Source organism: Vulpes lagopus, chromosome 2 (genome assembly GCF_018345385.1).
Source record: "Vulpes lagopus strain Blue_001 chromosome 2, ASM1834538v1, whole genome shotgun sequence".
NCBI classification, from domain to species: domain Eukaryota; kingdom Metazoa; phylum Chordata; class Mammalia; order Carnivora; family Canidae; genus Vulpes; species Vulpes lagopus.
This window is the reverse complement of record NC_054825.1, coordinates 53,488,290-53,511,825: the sequence shown is the minus strand read 5'-3', so window position 1 is coordinate 53,511,825 and position 23,536 is coordinate 53,488,290. Positions and strand designations below refer to the sequence as shown.

The 23,536-nt window shown below is 36.8% G+C and overlaps 1 protein-coding gene across 6 annotated transcripts in view; it reads right to left on the bottom strand.

The window, feature by feature from the left end:
* HERC1 (HECT and RLD domain containing E3 ubiquitin protein ligase family member 1) overlaps positions 1-23,536 on the bottom strand; it is a 189,982-nt gene that overhangs the window by 50,633 nt on the left and 115,813 nt on the right. For 4 of the 6 annotated variants that reach the window (XM_041739213.1, XM_041739209.1, XM_041739249.1 and 1 more), the window contains 10 exons: positions 23,033-23,188; positions 21,223-21,329; positions 20,384-20,494; positions 17,434-17,610; positions 12,440-12,679; positions 11,991-12,074; positions 9,535-10,055; positions 6,929-7,704; positions 5,117-5,315; positions 2,739-2,899 (listed from right to left, as the gene is read on the bottom strand). In XM_041739213.1, the coding sequence (XP_041595147.1) occupies positions 2,739-2,899; positions 5,117-5,315; positions 6,929-7,704; positions 9,535-10,055; positions 11,991-12,074; positions 12,440-12,679; positions 17,434-17,610; positions 20,384-20,494; positions 21,223-21,329; positions 23,033-23,188 (2,532 nt within the window). The remainder of the gene's footprint in view (positions 1-2,738; positions 2,900-5,116; positions 5,316-6,928; positions 7,705-9,534; positions 10,056-11,990; positions 12,075-12,439; positions 12,680-17,433; positions 17,611-20,383; positions 20,495-21,222; positions 21,330-23,032; positions 23,189-23,536) is intronic. The other 2 variants (XM_041739241.1, XM_041739222.1) reach the window with 2 other exon arrangements.

Here is a 23,536-nt window from a genome sequence, read left to right as displayed (position 1 = left end):
CTGGATGGGATTATGAGCAAATTAGACACTGCAAAAGAAAAGATTAATGAAAAAAAGAAAGAAAGAAAAGATTAATGACCAGAAGACACAACAAAAACTACAAAAAATGGAAACATACAGAAAAAAGACATTACAAAATAAAAGCATTAGTGATCTGTGGGACAATCTCCAGTTTGTGGGACAAACTCCAAGCACAAGAAAACTGAAGAAAGCTACATCAGGGCAGGTCACAATCAAATTGCTTAAGCCCAGTGATAAAACAAAACAAAACAAAACAAATTTAAGGTGCCCAGAGAAAAAGGCACATTATGTCAAGATTTGAATGATAGAAAACTTATCATTGGAAACAATGCAAGATGGTAGAGGATCTTAAAGTACTGAAAGGAAAACACTGTCAATCTAGAATTCTGTACCCAGTGAAAATATTTTTCAAAAATGAAGGTAAAATAAACTCTTTCAGATATTTAAGAGCCAAAAGAATCCATCACTAGCAGACCATTACAAGAAATATTAAAGGGAAAGCAGAAGGAAGTGATAACAAATGAAAATCTGGATCTACATAAAGTAATAAAGTCTCTCAGAACTTGTAATTATGTGGGTGAATATAAAATACTTTAGTTTTCAAACCTCTTGAAGAGATGACTGGCTGTTTACAGTAAAAATAATAACAATGTAGGGGTGCTGGGTGGCTCAGTCAGTTAGGTGTCTGATTCTTGATTTTAACTCAGGTCATGATCTCAGGGTTGTGAGATCAAGCCCTGCATCAGACTCCAAGCTCAGTGGGAAATCTGCTTGAGATTCCCTCTGTCCCTCTCCCTCTTCCCCGACCCAGCCTCTAAAAATAAATAAATAAATCTTTAAAAAAATAATAACAATGTATTAAAGTTCAAAGACTGAGAAAGGGAAGGAAATAAAAGCATTCCACTGTCAGTTTTGTGGTGTTTTTTAAAATACACATGAAGTGGTATAACATTACTTGAAGGTAGCCTATGATAATTAAACATATATAATATATATTTGAAAGTAAACTCTAAAAATGCCATATAAAGTATAGCTAATAAGCCAGCAAAGGAGATAAAAAGAAATAATAAAAATATTAATTTAATCAAAGAAGGTAGAATCAGAGGAAAAAAAGAACAAAAAAATGGATGACACAAAGAGACAGATGACAAATTTAAACACAACCACCAATTATCACATTAAATGTGATCTAAACATACCAATTAAAAGGCATAGGATATCAGGTTGGATTAAAAAGCATGATCCCTACCTTCCCCAAAAAGCAAGACCCAACAAAAGGCTACTTTTAAGAAACCTATTTTAAATATAAAGACACAAAATGGTTAAAGGTAAAATGATGGGAGAAGACATATCATCCGAACAATAATCTGAAAAAATAAGAAGTGGCTATATTTATATCAGATAAAGCATATTTAAGGGCAAAGAATATTACTAGGGATAAAGAGAGTCATTTCATAATGATAAAGATATCAATTCATTAAGAAGATATAAGAATCTTAAATATTCATGGACCTAAAGAGAATTTTAAAATTCATGAAACAAAAACTAATAAATGAAAGGGGAAAGAAACAAATCCACAATTACAGTCAGAGATTTCAATACTACTCTATTAATAATTGTTAGCATAAGTAGATCAAATATCAGTAAAGACAAAGAAGACTTGGACAAAGTAATCAACTACCTTGACCTAATCAAAAATTTACAGAACACTCCACTCAACAACAGCATAATATACATTTTTTCCAAGTGCACATGGAATATTTATCAAAACAGACCATATTCTGGGCCATAAAATAAGTCTCAACAAATTTAAAAGAATTCAAATTATACAAGAGATGTTCTCTGATAAACAATGAAATTAAAATAGAAATCAGTAAGAGAGACATCTGGAAAATTCCTAAATATTTAGAAACAAGATAACATACTTCCAAATGATCCAAATTGTCAAAGAAGATATCCATGGTAAATAAGAAAGTACTTTAAACTGAATGAAAATGAAAACATAGTATCTCAAAATGTGTGGGTTGCATCAAAAGCAATGTTTAAGGGACGCCTGGATGGCTCAGTGGTTGAGCGTCTGCCTTGGGCTCAGGGCATGATCCCAGGGTTCTGGGATAAAGTACTGCATCAGGCTCCCCTTGGCAAGCCTGCTTCTACCTCTGCCTATGTCTCTGCTTCTCTCTGTCTTTCGTGAATAAATAAATAAAATCTTTAAAAAAAAAAAAAAAAAAGGCGGGATCCCTGGGTGGCACAGCGGTTTAGCGCCTGACTTTGGCCCAGGGCGCGATCCTGGAGACCCGGGATCGAATCCCACATCGGGCTCCTGGTGCATGGAGCCTGCTTCTCCCTCTGCCTGTCTCTGCCTCCCTCCCCCCCCCCTCTCTTTCTGTGACTATCATAAATAAATAAATAAAAATTTTTAAAAAAAGCAATGCTTAAGGGAAATTCATAGTACTAAAAATGCCTATGTTAGAAAATAAGAAGGTTCTGATATGATTGATGTAGATAGAGTACACTATTTCTCTCCCAAGTAGCCAAAATTCAATCTACAGCTTCAAAACAGAGAAGACAGTTTAGTTTGATAAGACAAATCCCTCCTTAATTAAAATCACTGCTTTTTCCTTCAATAAGACAAAATACAATGTCCAAGTTACCAAGTTCCACATATCAGGAATGCTAAGAGGTTTAGGTGTCATAGTGCATGACAGCACACACACCTGTGCGGTTTGCTGGCCTTGCGGACTGGGAATCAGGAGAAGTTAAGCTTTGCCGCCTTCCTACTTCATCAGAAGGAGAAGTTGGCAACGATGATATTGGAGGAGTCTGTGCACGACGTGTGGGGAGTACAGTGGTTGTTGGGTAACTGGAAAACATTTGCCTTTAAGAAAACAACAATGGTTAACATTAAAATCCAATTAGAAAATAATATATACATCAGAGTCCTCTTACAGAAGGATATTCAACCTGGAAAACTATCTAAGTTACTTATAGTTTAATGGAGAGGGAAGAAAGACTCCCAACAATTTTAATAATCATTATCTAATAGGGTACTTTTTACTATAAAAGTAATAATACCGTATTATTTGTTCAGCAAAATACCAGCAACATAGCAGGTGGGGGGAATACAGCAATCAGCAAAATGATTTTAACAAATCCCTGCCTTCATGGAGCTTTCCTTCTACTATAATACCAAGATGACAATAGTATTTTGGTAGGTATACAGTAGTTAGAGAATAAACACTTTAAAATAGCTAACTTACACTTACTTCAAATATAAATTTACTAGCTAGCCATGAAATTATTCCCATGAATAAAGCAATAGTCTATAGGTAAATTATGGAAAGATAACTGCCCAGGCACCCAACACAACTGAAAAACAGCATATGAATGGTAATGCCAGCTATCGAGAGGGGAAAGGCAAAAGAGAGGCAGCCCTCTCATGTTGAGAAGGCAGACATGGCTAAAGAATAAGGTCCAAGAAGATCTTCACTATTTACTCTTGAGATTTGTCCAATAAAACTAATAAGTTTTTAAGCATCAAAAAAGCACTGTCTAGGGCAGCTCTAGTGGCTCAGCGGTTTAGCGCCGCCTTCAGCCGAGGGCCTGATCCCGAAGACCAGGGATCGAGTCCCATGTCGGGCTTCCTGCATGGAGCCTGCTTCTCCCTCTGCCTGTATCTCTCTCTCTCTCTGTATATCATGAATAAATAAATAAAATCTTAAAAAAAAAAAAAAGTACTGTCTACCCAGTTGAATAACTGATACAACGATATTCGCAGAGGGGGCAGTTGTTCCCTGATTTTTCTAATGTTAAATGATGTTTAGCCAGGAAGAGACAACTGCAGCTCTAATATGGTCCCAGCCAACAGCAGGTAAATAAAGACTAAGAGGAAACGAGGAGTCACAAGGTCTGTGAAGGCCTGTGAGAACAAGGGAATGTTATTTTACTGGTGAATCCCACCCTTACACTGCACAGCTTAGAAGGTAACAAAGATTAAAAACCATATTAGAATATCCTATTATTCCTCTTTTCCTCCTTTCTTGAACAGAAGCCTCCTGGAACTGTTACTCAAGTGAGAGAGCTACAATGCATGCGGACTAGGCAATGGTAGTTGTCAGGATGAGTACTCCTGCCCAAGACCAGAGCAGTAACTCTCAGTGTGTGGGCTAAGGACAACTGCATCAGAATCCCTGGGGACCCTTAATTCAAATGCAAACCGTGTGCCCCACCAGACCTACTGAATGAGACTACAGGGTGATACAGCCAGAGCTTTAAAAAGCCTCCCAGGTGGCTCCTGTGGACACCAAAAATTGAGAAGCATTATGCTAATAGCCCTCCTCTCTCTTCTACTGTCAGTATACACACTGGGAATAATAATATCTGTCAATTAAGGGAATGGGGGAAATAAAGAAGAAAAAGGGAGACTAACTATTCTACTGCCCTTTATTTCACTTAAGCCCTAGTTAAGGGAGCTCACAAAACAGTCTCTTCCTAATGATTTTTCTCTCAAAAATGTTCATTTTGTGTATATACCAGGCAAACTGAAGCAAAAAGAAACTTAAACATCATTTGGAATTTACAAACCTACTAAAATAAAGTTGGTTGAAGGAGTATCATAAGACATGCTCTTTCATTTGAGTAGACTTATCTTACAATAAGAATAAAAATATAATTAAGAAATTATTCTTAAAAGGGAATTAACCTGAGAAAATTATTTTCATGGAAGTGAGCTCTATCTCAAGGCTCTAATATTCAATACAAGCATTTACTTTTTGAGGAAAAAAATACTCAAACGCCTAGCCAGGAGAAAAAAAAAAAGATTATTATAAGGAGATAGACTGCTAGAGTCTCTGATTGTCAGCAGCATGGGCAATAGATCTGGGACCACCACTAAACTGGCCGTGAGACTTTGGGCAAGTTATTAAATTTCTGAGGGACATTCCTAACTTCAGCAAAATGGGTTTGACTCTATGATCTCTTAAGTTCCTTCTAGCTCTAGAATGCTTTTAGATGGGCACACTATTCAAAAGAGAGTGATCATGTGTTCAGAACCATAGGCATCAATATGGCAGGTGTTAAAGGTCAACTTCCCTACCTGAGAAGACTAAGTGGCATCACTCCTGGGGATTCAGATGCAGGTACTGTTTCTGTGTCAGTGACTGGAGTGGTCGCAGTTGTGGTGTCCTCCAATGAGCTGCTCATAAAGGAAGTTGTGCTTGAGGCTGATGGGCTAGTGGTAACTGGTGTCTGTGCCTGCTGGGCTTGGTCATTTTCTTCAGCTTGTTGATCAATCTCTATAAACCACGATAAATATTTAAAAAGCAGTAAGGATTTGTTGCTTCACAAGTGACATGTGAATGGAAAACTCTTAACTTTTAAGTTGGAAAGTTTCTAAATATATTTCATAAGCACCAATTTCTATGAAATATTTTTTAATATTCGTACATACACACATTCTTGTATTCACTACTGTAGCCATTATTATCAACTCTAAAGATAATAAGGTAACAAACTTTCATAATTATTCATTTTTTAGAGAAGGTTCTCTTAAAAAAATTCTCTTTTGCTTGTAAGATTTTGACTAGAGCTTCTCTAAAGATATTTAATCATTAAAACTGTGTTTAGCACTTTGATTTTGATACCTATCTTTAGTCTTTAAACATGCAAAGATAAAGACATGTAAATACAAATAATACAAGTAAATACAAAAAAATCTAGACAGAAACCTAATGCTCTAAACAGGGCAATGCCTCACAAAACAAACTACTTCCAAGAGTTTAAAAAAAGTAATTAAAATGTCTAAGAGCTAACAAAGTATTTATAAATTTTTCTTATCTGGTAAGGAAGCTTACAAATAAACATAACATCAAGATAGCAGTGGGGTGCCTGGGTGGCTCAGTCAGTTCAGTGTCCAACTCTTGACTTTGGCACTTTGGCTCAGGGTCATGATCTTAGTGAGATCAAGCCCCCCCCCCCCCCGCCACCCCCATCATGCTCCTCGCTAAGCAGGAAGTTGGCTTCCCCTCTTCCTCTGCCTCCCGCTACCCTTCCACCCCCACTTACTCTAGCTCTAGAATGCTTTTAGATGGGCACACTATTCAAAAGAGAGTGATCTCTCTTTTGGAGAGATCTCCACAATAAAATCTTAAAAAAAAAAAAAAAAAAGATAGCAGTTGCCACAAAGATAACTAAATCTATTAGAGTTGCTCAATGGCCACATACCTTCCTAATCATGATCTTAATACTCCTATTTATATACAACATACATTTCTCTCGCCTATTTACTGTCTAAGCTATAAATGGAAGAAAGGGAGCAGGGGAAAAGGGAAGGAAGGAGGCAGAGGAAGGGAAGAAAGAAAAAAAAAGAATCGAAGTTCCACAAAGGCAAAGGACTTTGTTTTGTTCAGTCCTAGCTCCCCAGAAATAAGAAGAGTACCTGGTACATAACAGACACTTAAATAAACACTTACTAAATATATCTCATTTTTATCTCATAATTCATATTATCCCCAAAGGTGAAGATAAAAGATAAAATAAGGGTTTTTTTTCCTACAATACAGAATCTATGAAAGTAGTACTTTAAAATGTCTTTGAGAAGTTATCAGAATAATATATATTTTGAATCAGATCAATAAACATTTGAGTACCTTTTGTGGCATGAGTTAAGTTTTACAAAATGTAATAATAATTATTAAGTTCTATGCTTGTATAGGTTTAAAATACAGATAAGTAGACAGATAATTATTAATATAAAAAAATCCAAAAAAGAACTGTTTGCCTCACAAAGGGAAAACAATGTGAAAACTGCTTTGGCCAAAAAAGTTTTTTATACATCACTTACAGAATATATCACATCTAACATTATAAATAATTTCAACAACATAAAAGGAAAAAAAAGATAACATACCTTGCTTAATTTTGCCTCCAAACTGGTCTTCCAAAAGCCCATGGACCACTAATTTATAGATCATGGCTTGAGCTCGTTCCAGATCAGCTAATCCCAATGCTCTCTTTATAGGTGACCGCATGACTGCTCGCTTCACCATGTGTCGCATCAAGAACTGCAAGGCTGCACGCATCTCCACATCTTCATGAACAACTGGAGAGCTTGCACAGTCTGAGTTATGGCCATTTTCAGCCAGAACTTTTGGTATCAGCAACAGCTCAGCATATTTACTACAGCCAAGAAGAGCACTAAGTGATTTCATAGCACCAAGGTAGAGATAGGACAGCTGGACTGCTCGGATTTCCGACTGGGCTATGTCATGGTTTTTGGATACGTGTTCATGATTTTTTCTTTTTCCTTCTGTTATCTGATGTTGGGATTCCACACTTGGCAGTGCTGGATCTAAAGAAAATGAAGCTATTTCGTTTTCTGATTTGGAGGCTGTGGTACCCTGACTTTTGACATCATCAGTTGTTAAGCCTGCTCGCATATCTAAAGCAGACTCACTCTCGGTTTTTTGCTCAACATCCCCTTTCTCCTCAGACTCATGTCGGTGTTTCTTTTCATGTCGCTTGGTGCTCTGTTTGCCCATGTCTTCATGAATACCAGTCAGATATGTGAGGTCCAGCAACACAGAAGCCGTCAGGCCTCGGAATCGCGCCACATCAAAAGGCAGTGGTTCACAGGGTTCCAGATTATACAATGGAGTATCACTAGGCGACCAAAAAGTTGGGAAGCTTTAATAAAGATCAGAATGACACAGGAAGAAGCAAGTGAGGGATAGACAAGAGGAAGGTACAGAAAATAATGTAAACAAAATAAGATGCATCATGTACATAGTACAAAGAATAATTTACACAAACTAGAGAAATCATTACACAGAGAAAAAATGAATCTTTTATGAGAAAATGGGGAGATGTGATGTTAAATGCAAAAGCAATGAAATGTGCATGTATTTTCAAAACAAAATATTCACTATATTATAATGTAGGAATTAGCAAAATTTCTAAAAAGAGACAAATAGTAAATATTTTAGACCTTGCAGGCCACACAGTCAACCCTACCATCATAGTGTGAAAGCAGCCACTGAAAACCTAAGTGAATGGGTGTGGCCATGTAACATTATTTACAAAAACAAGAGGTGGGCCAGATGTAGTTTGCCTATTCCTGATGTAAGATTTGGAAAGTCTGTATAACAAATCTCACTTATTAGGTGGGTAATGACTATAACCTATTCTAGAGGTTCTAAGACTGTTTTCATTTTTTAAAAATACCTTGTAGTCTTTAATTAATGCTTCCAATTTGTAGCTTAAGTAAAAATATGACCACATATTTCCCAATATTTGGCAAGAATTTACTGAAGTTTAAAAATGTTTTAAGTACACACAATTTTAACAGCTTTAGCAAGTACATAAAATTTAGCAGCATAAATTTGTCATATTAAACTAAATCTTGCTTCTAGCTTAACCTTCTTAATCTTATTTTCCCTTTTCTTCATTTTATTTGCTTTATTTTTATTTATTTTACTATATTATAGTTACATTTTAATAAGGCATCATAAACCCTTTCTGAAACAAGGCAAAGAATAAAAGAAAAGGTAGATACTTTTCATGTAACATTGTAAAATTTTCACTGGTTTCTTAGCTTGGTAGAGTGGGGGGAATGCAGAGTGTTTTAATCCCTGAAATTGTGTAAAAACATGCAAGTATTATTCTTCAGTTGAGAGAAGCTACACAGCTATTATTAGATTCTAAAACAGTACTGTCTCCAAAGAATACTTAAAACCACTGTTTTAGATATTGTCCCATGTCATATTAACACTATAGAGCAATCACTTTGGACAGTATAATGCCTAAGATTTATGTTATCATTTATAAATCTACATTTTCAAGTGATGCAATTATGTAGAATCATTAGGTAAGTGAATCTCCTTATCAGTGAAGACATCTGATGTATTTCCTTTAAAACATGAAGTTTCTATCTCACACAAATCCTATGTGATTGCAAATACTTCTAAATGCTTTCAAGTATACCGTTTGTGTCAAATAAATGTAATTTTCCTATCTACTCAAAATACTGCACACTGAATGGACTGAAATATGTGCTTAAAAAAAGGGCAAGAGTATTTAACATCACAGTTAATCCAAAACTTAATTTTAGTCACTCAAATGTTCCTGCCTACATTCAAAGCCCACCTACACAAAACGTAATTGACAAATCTGCTGGCTGGCTTTTCTCTATGCCAGTATGTAATGGAAATGATCAAAAAGCAAGCAGCCAAATGAAAAATAGACAGATCCCAGTTAAATCTAATTAATGAGCTTACCATTTCTTCACAAAATAAAACAAAAACCCATACATTTTATAAACCATCAGTATTCCAGGGAACATAAGTTTAAGATAGAAACCTTTATGAAATGACAGTACTCATACCCAGCTGCATGAAAAAAAATTATTTTAAAAACTGGCTGCTCACCTAAAATACATAGTTACTCACTGTCCACAGGCAATGGCCCATTTCACCATTAAATAGTCGTTTGCTAAAAGTGTAACTCAACAGATCATACCTGATGGTAATTTCTGCTTCATCCCATTGGACCTTAGCAGACGTGCTGCCCTCTTTGACCACTCCCAGCAGCGTGGCATGGCGCCCAGTTTGCTTGTGAACACACCGACCTCCAACTCTAAGACCAGCATCAACTCCTCCTATCACTGCCAGCACAGGCCACACCTCTATGCAAAGGGTCCTCAGCTGCGGCTCTGAGAGGTCAGCAAGGCCATGTCTATTATGTTTACCTTTCTCTTCCTCTTTGCTCTCCTTCTCCTCTCTCATTTCACTTTCCTCTCGGCTTTGAACCGAGCGGCTTTTCTTTAGCTTCTGACCTGACTCTTTAATACATATCTTAATTTTATGCAGCCTTTCCATCATTTTTTTATTAATGCAGTAAGTCCAACGGTCTGTTCGGTGAAGGATACGGATAAGCTGAATAGTGGCCTCCGCCAGCACTGCTGCTACTGGACTGCAAATGGGGTCCCCTGGAAGTAAGTCTCGTGGTGTGCCACGCATTTGCATATCACAAATTTTCACCTAGAAGAAAAAAGAAGCCAGCAAATGTGTGATATTAATAGTGCTCCTAAATTATTAGTCACTAAATATTCTAGCACATGTAATCCCATGTTGAACTAGTGTTTGGTCTCCTAATATATATCATACCATATATATACTATGTATATATATTGTATATGTATACGTATACATACAGTATATATTATACCTTGGCTGCTGCTAAGGAGTAAGCAAATATTACAAGTTTATTAAGTTAGTAGCAATATAATCCTCTGAAACAAGTGGCCCTGTCATTTAAATTTCCTCCTCACAGCCTGTATCAGAGCTCTTATGGCTACCCAAAAGATGGGTATAGACCAAGATGTATGTGATTGACTTCATTTATTCCAAAAATGTCTTAAGAATCTATTCATGCTCATCCTTAAGACCTGAAACCATCTTTACTGTTCAGTGGGCACAAAGATAACATTGTAAGTATAGAGAATTGGGATATTTCCAATCTACATACATTTCAAATAAGACACTGAGGTTAAAAGAAGAGCAAGACTTGGGTTCAAATTTTAACTCTGCATAATCTTAGGAAATTACTTAATTTCACTAAATAGCCTCAGATTTTCTTATCTGAAAAAAGCTGCACTAATAATATCTGTCTCTTACAGTTATTTTAAAAATTAAATGAGACTTTGCACATTAAGTGCTTATTACTACAATGCAAGATATCAGTAAATGTTCAAAAAGATGTTAATTACCATTAATATGGCTTTTAACAGCGATTGAAACTTATCAGAAAAGGCTTCTGGGCAGAATAAATTGGTTGATAAATAATCTACGGCTGAATTAATTCCTTCAAGATTAAGATTTTGGGGAGCAACAGGCCATCATTCCAAGTAGAACATACTGCCTAGTTTGGGCTGCAACAATATCACTGGGGGACTGGATTGCCTCTACTGCATCTCCAGTTTTGCTGACTCTTGTTCAAGAGGCAGTTTCCCTCTCTCATGAATTGCTAGCTTAAAATTATACCACCTTGGCAATTTTAAAAAACATATTTAAAAGCACAGAATAAAAGGTAACTTTCATGGTTAGGACTGATCAAGTCTAGCACTTCCATTATAGAAATACGACAGCATGAAAACTTTCTACTACAAAATAACTAGAAATTCTGGAGACCTGAGCTAGGCTGTACTAGATCCTCAAATTAAAGGATGGTAGAAAACATTTCCACTCATCAGCACAGGGAGACCACAAAGAAACCTGTCCCTGCCTGAGTGTTAGATGAGGACCAAAAAAGGGACACCTGGGTGGCTCAGCGCTTGAGCATCTGCCTTCAGCTCAGGGGGTGATCCCAGATTCCCAGGATCAAGTCCCACATCAGGTTCCCTGCGAGGATCCTCCTTCTCCCTGGGCCTGTGTCTCTGCCTCTCTCTCTCTGTGTCTCTCATGAATAAATAAATAAACTCTTTTAAAAAAACAGTTTTTAGTGAGAGGTATCTCTATAATTTTGTCCTTCTGAAAGTTTAGAGTTCAAATTTACCCTATTTATAAGGTGTAAGAAACCCCCTCAGCTCTGAATTACCCTTGGGTTCCCCATCACAACTGGAACTTCCATTATTCAACTAATAGTATCTGATTACGTTTAAAATTATTTCTAGATCTCTTATATGTATGCACAACTGCCAATGAACCAGATTACTCCTAAACTAGTTCCTATAATTCCTGTAATTGAAAGGAATTATTACATTCAAGTTGCCAGAATATCAAATAGTGCCTTAATGAAGAGTAAAGGCAATTTCTAAAAGTAATTTAACTTTCTAGGAGAGTAAGTTACCTAAGCAGATACTTTAATGGTAGAAATAGCTTATTCTACTTATAAACTCTATCAGATCCTAGCAAATATTAATTTAAAAAGGGCAAATATTCTTTACACTTAAGTATAAAGGTTTGAGGTTTCATTACCTTTTCCCCTGGGTTGCTACTATAGAACATCACGCATGGGTACAACTCTGCTGCATCCACATCTTCAAAAGCTAATTTGGGTTCCTATAGAGTGGTGGAGATGATAAAAAGAAGCAAAACAGGTTTTTAAAATGTATAATATCTAATCACATTAAGGTTCAAAGCTCTTATGAGACAGAACACAATTTACAAGAACAAACCTTAAATAACACTGCTAACCAGAAAATTCCACATATAACAAATGATCCTGATTTGTTCATCTGTTACTGGGATTTTACCATCTTTCTGTCATTTGTTTGGTGCTGGCAAATATTAAAAGAACTAAAAGATATTAGAGTAAAAAGGAGAGAAGAGTGGATAATCTATAAACTGAGTAACTGGCACTTAAATAACTGAGTTGAGTATAAACAAAAAGAAAGCATGCAATGCTTGTGAATGAGTTTCAGTACCTCTCCATTTTTCCCAAAGGAAATGGTCCTGGCTTCCATGTCTAGCACACAGGTAATGAAATCTCCTTGAGTAAAGCTGGACAACGTCAGAGTCTGTTCTCCATTGTGATAGAGGTTACCACTGTAGGCCCGGTAGAGCCACATGTCCGAGGTAGTACGGTGGTTAAAGTCATGTACTGGCCAGCGAGAAACTCCAACACACGTGCCTTCATTACCTCTGTTTTCCTTCACAATGTAAAACTAAAATGAAAGTGGTAATGTTCACTAATATCCAAAAACCAGTTTATACACTATTAACTGCATAAAGCAACACTGGGGACTATGCTCATAAATAACAATGATGCATTTATGAGAATATGGTTAAGTTTACTTTCAGCCTAAGTGAAAATAACATACAAAAGAAACAATTTTATCATTTTATAACAATTTTAAAACAAATTTAATCTTTACCTGTAGAATATTTAGAGTAACCTTTGTGTACTTACTTCAACAATTTTAGCTTATATTTCAATTATAAAGCTGAAGAAATTATGTCCAGTCCAGATAATCATGAATGGAAAGCTTCAGTTCTTTACATACAAATTTTCTAACTACTCCTTTATGTATATTTATGTGCAGAAAAGAGTTAATATAGCAGGCCTGAAACTGCTATCCATGTTTTTTTTCTTTGAGAGGGAGAGGGGGATGGGGAGGGCAGAGGGAAAGGTAGAGAAAAAATGAGAATCTTAAGCAGGCTCCACACCCAGCATGGAGCCCAACATGGGGCTTGATCTCACAACCCCAAGATCATGACCTGAGCTGAAATCAAGAGTTGGACTCTTAACTGACTGAGCCACCCAGGTGCCCTAAGACTGCTATCTTTAAAAAGCCCTGCTTGTAATACACACTGGCTCTTGGCTAGTATCTAGGAATTCAACTGGTAAACAGTTTCCTACATGGATACAAAACTTTTCCTAAGTGATAAGGATAGCTCACCAGGTATACAGTGTTTGAACAATACGATTCATGCTGAGTACCTGCTTTCCTCTTGGGAGTCTGGAATTCTGGTACATGTGAGGCACAGCATACCCTCATGACAAGCCTTCAGTAAAAAATCTTAGGTGCTAAGTCTCTAATGGGCTTCCCTAACACACTGCACACATGCTGCTTCACTTTGTTGCTGGGAAAAGTATATGTTCCATGTGAGCCTTCATGAGAGGGAGAAAACATAAAGAAGCATGTATATGGATTCCTTCAGATTCCACCTGGTCTTTTCCCCTCTTATGCAGCTTTAAGTCCTTCCTGGATGGTCACAATAAAATTTTAGTCATAAGTACAACTATATACTGAGTCCTATGAGTTGTTCTACTAAATCTTTCAATATAGGAGTAATCTTGGGGACCCTCGACACGGTGGTGGCAACAAGAATATTCATTAGTACTGACTCATTAAAATATAGTTAAAGTGTTATTTAAAGAAAAGGGAGAGAGAGAAGTGGGAAAAGCAAAACTTTGGTGTCTGATAGCTATGGAGTTACATGTATTATGAAATGGCAAGTGAACTGCTATCTGTTGGGAGAGATGAAAGTTACCTATGGAACTCAAAAATAATAGATTGAACCACAGCAGAGTTAGCTCACTCGTCCCATGACTGCTTTTGGCCTTGTTAATCGAAGTGAGAGAAAAAAAAAAACAGGGTAAAATTTGTGATGTTTTCTCTTGCGGGTGGAAAGACAAAGGACCCCGAACATCCCTATAAATGGGCTTTGTTTGGGCCAAAGAATAAAAATCAATTTGCAGTTGTTTCTCCTCTGGGTAGGAGAGCAAAGAGTTCAAATATCCCTAAAGGTGAGTTCTGAGTTAGACCAAAAATATTAGAAGTGTATTTTCTATAACTGATGATTTTTTGCTATGATTTTTGCTTACTGGAGCCTCTGGAAAAAGGGAGACAACATATGAAGGGTAATAATTTCCCAACAGAGATATCCAGGTATGTTTTCAAAGTTTTAGAAAGCAGTTTTCACTTGCAATTGAGTTCATCAGTATAATATGATGTCTGATCCTAGAGACTAATGATTTTCTAGCCTAAAGTGCATAGTTCTGACTGGCTAAATTTGGACTCAAGGACTGACACAAGGCATAAATAGCCTAGAAAAGCCTTGCTTGTCACTTGGACCTGAAACACAGCATTTTGGTCTGACAGCCTCTAGGCTTCAACTGCTGCCAAAAAAGTTATTAGCTTTTTAGAATCCCGAATTTACAGATTTTAAAAAAAATTTATTAATTTATTTGACAGAGAGAGAGAGAGGGAGAGAGAGTGCGTGCACAAGTGGGTGGAGTGGCAGGCAGCGAAGTGGGAGAGAAGCAGGCTCCATGCTGAGCAGAAAGCCCGATGTGAGGCTCCCTCCCAGGACCCTGGGATCATGACCTGAGCAGAAGGCAGACACTTAACTGAGCCACCCAGGTGCCCCTTAGTTTATACATTCTAATTGTCTGGACCTGACTCTAAGCTAAAACATGATACCGTCTGCCATGGACTGTTTCAACAAACATGAGCTGTGTTCATGTAACATGTTCCTTAAAAGCACGAACCGGCCCAAAAAACAAAACTAAAATTCTGGGACTGTTACAGATTTAGGACTCCTCTATGGAGCCACAAACTGAAAACATCACAGATTCTGGCTGGAGTATCCAGGTCTTGCAGATGCCCCTGGGCTTATTATTCTTTGATGGAACCATCTGAATTTGAGCTAATTGGCTCCACATTTCTGACACAGAAATGGATTAAACTCCTAACTTGCGATTCCTGCTAAAAGCTGTAGTAGGAGGAAGGTGTATCACAGGGAGTAGGACCTCGCCATCCATTCTTAATCAACTGGACTTTCAACCTCTTCTTGGGGACATCCCACTGCTGTTGACTTAATATGTTCAGCTTTCTGGATTACTTGCAGTTTGCAACAGACTGATTCTATTCATCTTTCTTCTGATACATACATCTTAGTAAGGCTTTTTATTAAAAGAAGTTCTTCTAGAAAGAGACTGATCTTTTCTAGGCTGCCCACTGGATAAATGATTAGGATAAAACAGTTAAGAGGTTTTAAAACCTCCTATTTTTTAAAAAAAAAAATTTAGCTGGGATTTTATCCTAACCAATTACCTAACTGTTCTAGTTTAGTTGTATGAAAATGTTTTCCTGTGAAAATTCTTTTGTCCTTGTACCCAACCCCTCTGGACAAAAGGTCTAAATGAAGGTTAAAACTTGACCAGAAAAAATCTGAAGTTTTAATTACCAAAGGGGACATAATGATTTTAGAATAAGGGAGAAAAAAATCCAAAGATCCCAGACCCTTGGAAGTGTGAGGAGTGGGGAGAGCATTAATGATCTTTGTTTTTCAGAACTCTTTCTCTCAGGGGAAAAAAATTTCACTTTGCCATGAAGGCTGCTGTGAGTACTTCAAATTCAACCTGACTGCTGAGCCTCCTCTCACAATTGATAGATTATCAGAAATAGGGAGTGGCCCTAGCACCTGCACATTCCATAGCACACCTCTAGATGTCATTATGCTCTTGAGGCAGATAAACTGTTATCATAGATAAGTAAAACCATTTAACTGCTTTTATGCAGTCCCACTGATTCTAAATTATTCCAACTATACTGGGAACAGAGGATAGAAGGCACCCTTGGTGGAAGGTCACTTTGGAGCCCTGTTAACTTGTCCTGTTTAACTACTATACATCCTGATTAGGGGTATCCTAAGAATTACAAACTCTTTGTTTGCAGGTATAGCACATACACCTTCTAGAATTGTATTTTTCTGTGTGTGCACCCTATCATGAACACTACCTGAGCCCTGGACTGGCCAGAGTTGTGTTGTGCTGAACTGATGTCTAAGCCAGTTAATATAAAAACTTAAGGACAAATCCACATGGCTTTTTATGACAGACCTTTACGTTAATGGGATTTGTTTTAACTAGCTAAGTCTAGGATCCCCTAGGAAGCATAAGTGAAGTCAATAATACAGGCTGTTCTCACCCACTGCTTATGGTCCTACTGATAATATTATTACTGTAAAAATACTGTGGCCAAGAGCAGCAGGGTAGACTCTGCCAAAAAAAGAGGAGTTAAAATAACAGAGACTGCCATCCTTAGAAAGTCCTGCTTCCATTGTTGACCCCTGGCTAAGATTTGGAACTAGACTGGTAAACAGTTCCCTTCACTGATAAAAACTTTATCCTGATAAAGGATAATTACAGGCTCATTGTGTCTAGACTCTTTTGTATAGCAACATCATTTAGCATAAACACCTGCTTTCCCTCTGGGAATCTAAAATTTTAGTATATGGCAGAGGGTATGTGACCAGCACCCAATAAAAATCTTGGGCACTGAGTCTCCACTGGGCTTTCCCAAACAGAAACATCACAGAGATTACTGTATTTTCATGGCTGGGTAAGATCTGTGTGACTCCTCATAAGAGACATCATCATAATTTTTTTACTGTTCATTTAAAAAAAACTTTGAGATAACCTGAGAAGAATTTATAGAAGTTACAAAATGAGTTCTTGTATACCTTCGTTCAGTTTCCATTTATATTAACATCTTACATAACGATAAAATATTTACATACAATTATTTTTTTTAAAGTAATCTCCATGCCCAACTGAACTCATGACCCTGAGATCAAGAGTCATATGCTCTGGGACGCCTGGGTGGCTCAGCAGTTGAGCGTCTGCCTTTGGCTCAGGGAGTGATCGCAGAGTACCAGGATCAAGTCCCACATTGGGCTTCCTGCATGGAGCCTGCTTCTCCCTTTGCCTGTGTCTCTGCCTCTCTCTCTCTCTGTCTCTCATGAATAAATAAAATCTTAAAAAAAAAAAAGTCATATGCTCTACTGACTGAGATAACCAAGGGTCCCTACCTATGATTTTCAAAAAGTCTTTGATACATTTTTTTATAAGAACCTGGGGGGAAAAGGACTAAAAGACAAAATGCTAAAAACTACTTGGAATTCTACATACCTTCCACTGATAGCATCCAGAAGTTACTCCAGTTGATGCCAATCCATATCCTTTTCCTCCACTGCCATGAGTTAAAATCTGTCCATTCTCCACTAGGCAACACTGAGCTTTCTCTGGGTCAAATGATACTTCTTGTATAGGAAGATTCTCATCTTCTTCCTCCAACTCTCCCTGCTTCTACCAAAAAGGAAACTGGGTCAGTACTTTGGGATAATCCAGATGTCAGTTAACATATATCCTAAGACTCCTTGGTTTGAGTCCACAAATATTTATTAAATATCTACTATGTACCAGGTACTGTGCAGGCAATGGGAACACAAAGATAAATACAGCATGGTCTCTGCATAAAGCTTACAGTTCAATTAGGGGCAGAGACATAACACAAGTACTGTGAAAGAATAACAGAAGTTACATGACTAATATATCAGAAACAAAAAGGTGTCTAAACATGCTTGGGAAAGATAAGGAAAGTATTCAAAAGAAGATGACTTCTGAGCTGAGTCCTAAATAATGAGAAAGCATTCAGCAGCTGGTCAAAGAAGAAAAAGGCACTTAGGGCAGTATGTAAAACATTGTGCCAAAGCATGGAGGTATAGCATAGTTTGGTGATTTATAATAACTGCAAGTAGTGTGGAATGTTTGGATGATGTGACTGACAGAAAAGAAGGCTAGAAAGAGAAAAAGGAACAAAATCATGGAAAGCTCTGAATGCCATTTAAAGTCTGAACTTTACTCCATAGACAACAGGAAGTGCCTATACAAATTTATATAAAGGTTCTCTAACCAGATCTGTGTTTTAAAAACATTGTTTTACTAGCGGTATGTAGGATGAAGGCAGAGAGATTAATCGGAAGATTACTACAAGATTTCAGGTAAAAACCAGTGAGGACTTAAATTTATCATTTCATTCAATGAGTATTAAGCATCTACTATGTGCCAGGCAGCTATATATATTCAGCAGTGTATTAGATAAGGTCTCTGCTCTCATAGAATTGTTCTATATATATATATATATACACACACATACACACACACACACATACATGTAGAACTTAGAACTTAATATTTTAGAAGGTAGAGACAGAAGATACATAAACAAAATATCAGGTATGTGCTATGTTGAAATTAAAGCAAATGATGTAACAGAGTTTGTGACAACTAACTGTAGATTGAGGATCAGGAAAGGGCATTCTGAAGAAGTAATAATTGAGATCTGAACAGTAAGAAGTTGATGTCTGAAAAACCTATCTGAAGGAAGTCTTCTAGGTAGAAAGAATAGCCAGTGCAAAGCATGAAAGAAGGAACAAGCTCAGTATAATTCAAGAAACAGGAAGAAGACAAGTTGTTCTAAGCATAGTGAGCAAAGGGGAAAGAACAAGTAGTTCTAGAATTTATCACAAAAATGATGAGAAACCATTGGAGGGTTTTAAGCACGGGACAACATGGTATGATTTATAATTTAAAAGATCACTCTGAATCCCATGCAGAGAACAGACTACAGGGAATTAACAATGAAAACAGAAAGACCTGAAAACAGAACTACTGACTAGTTCAAGCCAGAGATAACAGTGGCTTGGAACAGGGTGATGGTAGAGGAAATGAGGAGATGGTTCAAGTTCTATTTTATAGAGGAAACAACAGGACTTGGAGATTATACAGATAGAGAAAATGGGGGAGGGGGAGTAGTGACAGAAAGAGGAGAATCAAAGGTGATTCCCAGGCTTTTTAGCTAAGTCTCTAACCAGAAAGATGGGAAAGCTGGGGAAGGAACAGGATCTGATGGAACTAAAAATGCTATTAAATATGAGACGCCCACTAGACATGTGATAAGGCAAGCAGAAGGTAGGTATTAAGCCCAGAATTCAGGGAAAATGTTAGAAATGGAACTAAAAATTTGGGAAGCAATGGCATATGAGTCTGAATAAGGCTTTGTTGGGTGCAGGAAAGGGAATGCAGTGATGGCTGAAAAAGAAGGGGTCCTGGGACTAAGACTTGGGATACTCCAATACTTAAACAGAAGAGGAAGAACCAATAAAAGAGAATGAGTAAAAGCCATTGTACTGAAATAGAAGGAAAATCAGAAAAAAGAAAAAAGAAAAAATTGTGGACTCATGAAAACCAAGAGAAAGATCAAGGGAGCAACATGAATGGATTTAAGAGCTGTTTAGGAAGTAAAATCAATGAGGCCTAGAGGCTACATAGATGGGGAGGCACTAGGGGAGTCAAAATTCCCAATACAGGTTTGGAACGTTATGTGAATGGTGGTACTACCAATTAAAAAAATTGGACAGAGAGAAAAGTAAAAAACCGTGATGGAGCGATACCTGGGCTGGCATTTAAGTTTGGAAGGCACTGCATTTAGATGAAAATAGTCCCAAGTATATCCAAGACTGCTGGAAAAACTAAGACTGGAACTCTGAGGGACCGCAGCATTTGGGATGCAGGGAAGGAAATCATGGCACCAAAGAAGAGATACCTCTGGAGGGAACCAAGGATTGGCAGAGGAATTGAGGCGTAGGAGAAGGTAGTGTTTTGAAAACAGAAGGCTAGAGTTTCCTGAGATCAAGTAAGATGTAGACAAAAAAAGGGCATCCTGTATTTAGCACTTAGCACTTTTGTCACTTAATTTTGGTGCTTTGATGGAAGATCAATAATTGAGGTAAAGAGATAATGAGAACTAAGGAGTGGCTACAACATGCATAAAATTACTCTTCTGAGAAGCTTAGCAATGAAGGACAAGTGAAAAGACATGGGAGGCTTCTCGAATAAAAAAGGCGGTTTGGGGAAGGTGGGAATGAGAAATGTTTATAAGCTGAGAAGAAGGAATCAGTGGAGGAGAAAGTGCAAAGAGAATATATAATAACTGATAGAACAAAGTCCCTCATAGGAGAAGCCCAGAGACAGGAGACTGTGCTATCTAAAAATACTTTTTTGTGGAAGAATTGCTTACCTGTGACTTTATTTCTTGTTCTTTTTCCTTTATCTGAATAGCATGTTTGGCCTGAGCAATAGGTGTTTCCCACATACAGTCCGACAGAAGGGAAAAGAGGCGTTCAACAACCTATTTATTGAAGGAAAAAGAATGATAAAATTTGTAAAAGGTAATTTTAGAAAAAGTCAGTCACGTAATTGTACTATTAAGTCAAATGTAAAATTTGATTATATGAATGTCCAACAGCTACTCTGGGTGGTTGTAAGTTAAATGTCCTGTTTTAGAAGCATCATTAACCCACTTTCTAATAAGTTCCATTGCCCTCATGTTTCCTCACTAAACGGACCTCTAAAGAGGCCATGCAACCTCATACACTGCTCTTCTAGAGGCCCAACTAGGGTAAGAAATTCCACAGATTTTCCTTTCCTTCTGACCTTCCAAGTATTCATTATCCCCCTAACTCCACACACCCATAACTTAATTTCTCCTTCTCCTTGCTTGGAAATGAAATAATAAAACAATATCAGAAGCAGAAGTTTTGCTACTGATAAATAACACATTTACAACTGAAGAGACTATAATTTAGATTTTGGGTAAATTATGTTACAGATGTGAAAATTTTCTTTTTTTTTTTTTAAAGATTTTATTTATTTATTCATGAGAGACACAGAGAGAGAGAGAGAGAGACAGGCAGAGACATAGGCAGAGGGAGAAACAGGCTCTCCTGCAGGGAACCTGATTCAGGACTTAAACCCAGGATCCCAGGATCACGACCTGAGCCAAAGGCAGATCCTCAACCACTGAGCCACCCAGGCAGCCTTGAAAAATATCTTCTAATAGCTTTAAAAAATAGAAACCTGAGCCATTTGATCATCTTCTACTCCAGATTCACAAGCTGGTAGCACAGCTTCAAGGACATGAAGTGCAAGGAGCCTTGTTCTTAGGTTACCAACTAGAGGAATACCTGGAGGGGAGAAAAGACATTTTCTTATTATCAGTGTAACTTACATTCAAAGCGTAAATGAACTCCTCAAATAAAAATATCTGAGGCTCCTAAGCATTTATGGGTGGAATGGACTACACAATTATCACAAGAATTCTGGACTCATTCTATACCCACTAATGTACATAAATATTCATGTTGATGTCTCAGTTTTTATGTATATACATAAGATTTATTTATTAGAGAGAAAAAGAAAGAGAGCAGGGGGAGAGGCAGAGAGAGAGAGGGAAAGAGACAATCTTAAGTAGACCCTCTGCTGAGTGCAGAGCCTAAAGAGGGGCTCAATCTCATGATCCTGAGATCACAACCTGAACCAAAACCAAGAGCTGGACACTTAAACAGCAACAGCACCACCCAAGTGCCTCTTTATTTTTTTTTTAAGATCTATTTATTTATTTTCAAGAAATAGAGAGAGAGAGAGCACACATAGAGGAGGCCAATTTTTATGTATGTATAAAGAGACTAGCACTATAATAACTACTGTGCCAAAGACTATGCTATGCACTTCATACACATTAACTTTTTGATCTTCACAAACCCTACATCATATCCCTATTTTACTGATGAGATAATCAAGGCTAAGAGAAGTGAAGTAAGGTGACCACAGCTCAGCAAAGGTAGAATTTTAAATAGGTCTACTAATCTCTAAAGCTCAGGCTTATTATACTTTTTCATGGCTTTTTCTCCATCCATGCACTGACTGCCTCCCAGGGATTGTTAGGATTAATGGGAAGTTAACAGTTTGTACTTTTCTAAAGTAAGCAAAGGTAGAGGCAGAATAATGATGCTTTTTTTTTTTAATACCTTACTACCTACCACTACAAAATCAGTTAAAAGTAAATGAATATCTGATTTTTTTATGCTAAGACTTTTATATAGGCTTCATCTTATTAAATGAGAAAAAAAGCTGTTACAAGTTATACTAGTTAAGAAAAACTAGCAAAGTATATTGAGAATATACACACATAAAATAACATGTACCATGGAAAGTTAAATGATGTTTTAGCATATTTAAAAAAGACTAGGGATGATAAAAAAGTTCCGGAAATGGAGAGTAGGGATGGTTGAATAACACTATGAATGTATTGTCACTATTTACACTTAAATAATTAAAACTGTAAATTTTCTTATATCTTATGTAACTGTAAATTTTATGTACATTTTACCATAATTTAAAAAAAGACTAGGAAAGGATTGACAGACTCTATGCAAAAAGACCAGACTTTTAGGCTAGATCTGGGAGTTAAGCTTACTACACAGAATGCTCACAGCTAGCACACAATCAGAAGTTACAATCAAGACAACAGAAATCGTATTATGATGACAGAGAATGGACAAATCAGATCTGCATTTTGATAATCCAAGAAGTGATGTCAAAACTTGCACCAAATTATATTAAACAGAATGTTCTCTGCTTATTTTTATTATAGTAATCCAAACAGTGTCAAATTCTTTAGATTAAACCCATAATCTAGTCCCATGCTATTTCCTATTAATGCTTACTAATTTTTACCTCTGAAATTAGATTTTTTTTGATCAAGCATTTAGAAAATAAAAGTCTTGAAATCAAGGTCCAATATCCAATGTTATTCAAGTCCGACATTATATGAATAAAATACTTGTGATGTATAAAAATACTCTAAAACAAGGCAAAAGTCATATACCTGAAGAACACTTCTGAGATGCTATATTTAGAAGCACTTCTGTCCATTTGGGGGAAGCCATCTTTGATTGAATTGCTTTTGAAGATACAACTCTGCGAAGAAAAACTAAAAAATCCCCCAGATGCAGTTCGGCTGCATGTTGTTTCCTAAGAGCAGCTAAAGAGTGAAGAGACAAGTTTAAATTACAACCAAAAATCAACAGGAAAATGTCTTATATTAAATAACTTGCATTTAGATTGCAGAAAGCTCAAACTTAATTCAAAATTTAAGTTGTCAATTAGCTGCTGAATTTTTTAAATTTAAACAACAGAATGGGGAAAGGTCAGAAAATAATGCCAAACTTGAAAAAAAAAAACATTTTTAACATTTGTATACAGTAATAGTAACGTTGCTAGAATAAAGTACGTATATTTGGTTTTGTGCATTTTTTAAAATGCTATTCTGAAAAGCAACAGTTCTCTATCCAAGTCTCAAGTTCTACAGTAGAATCTGAAGGGAATTGTC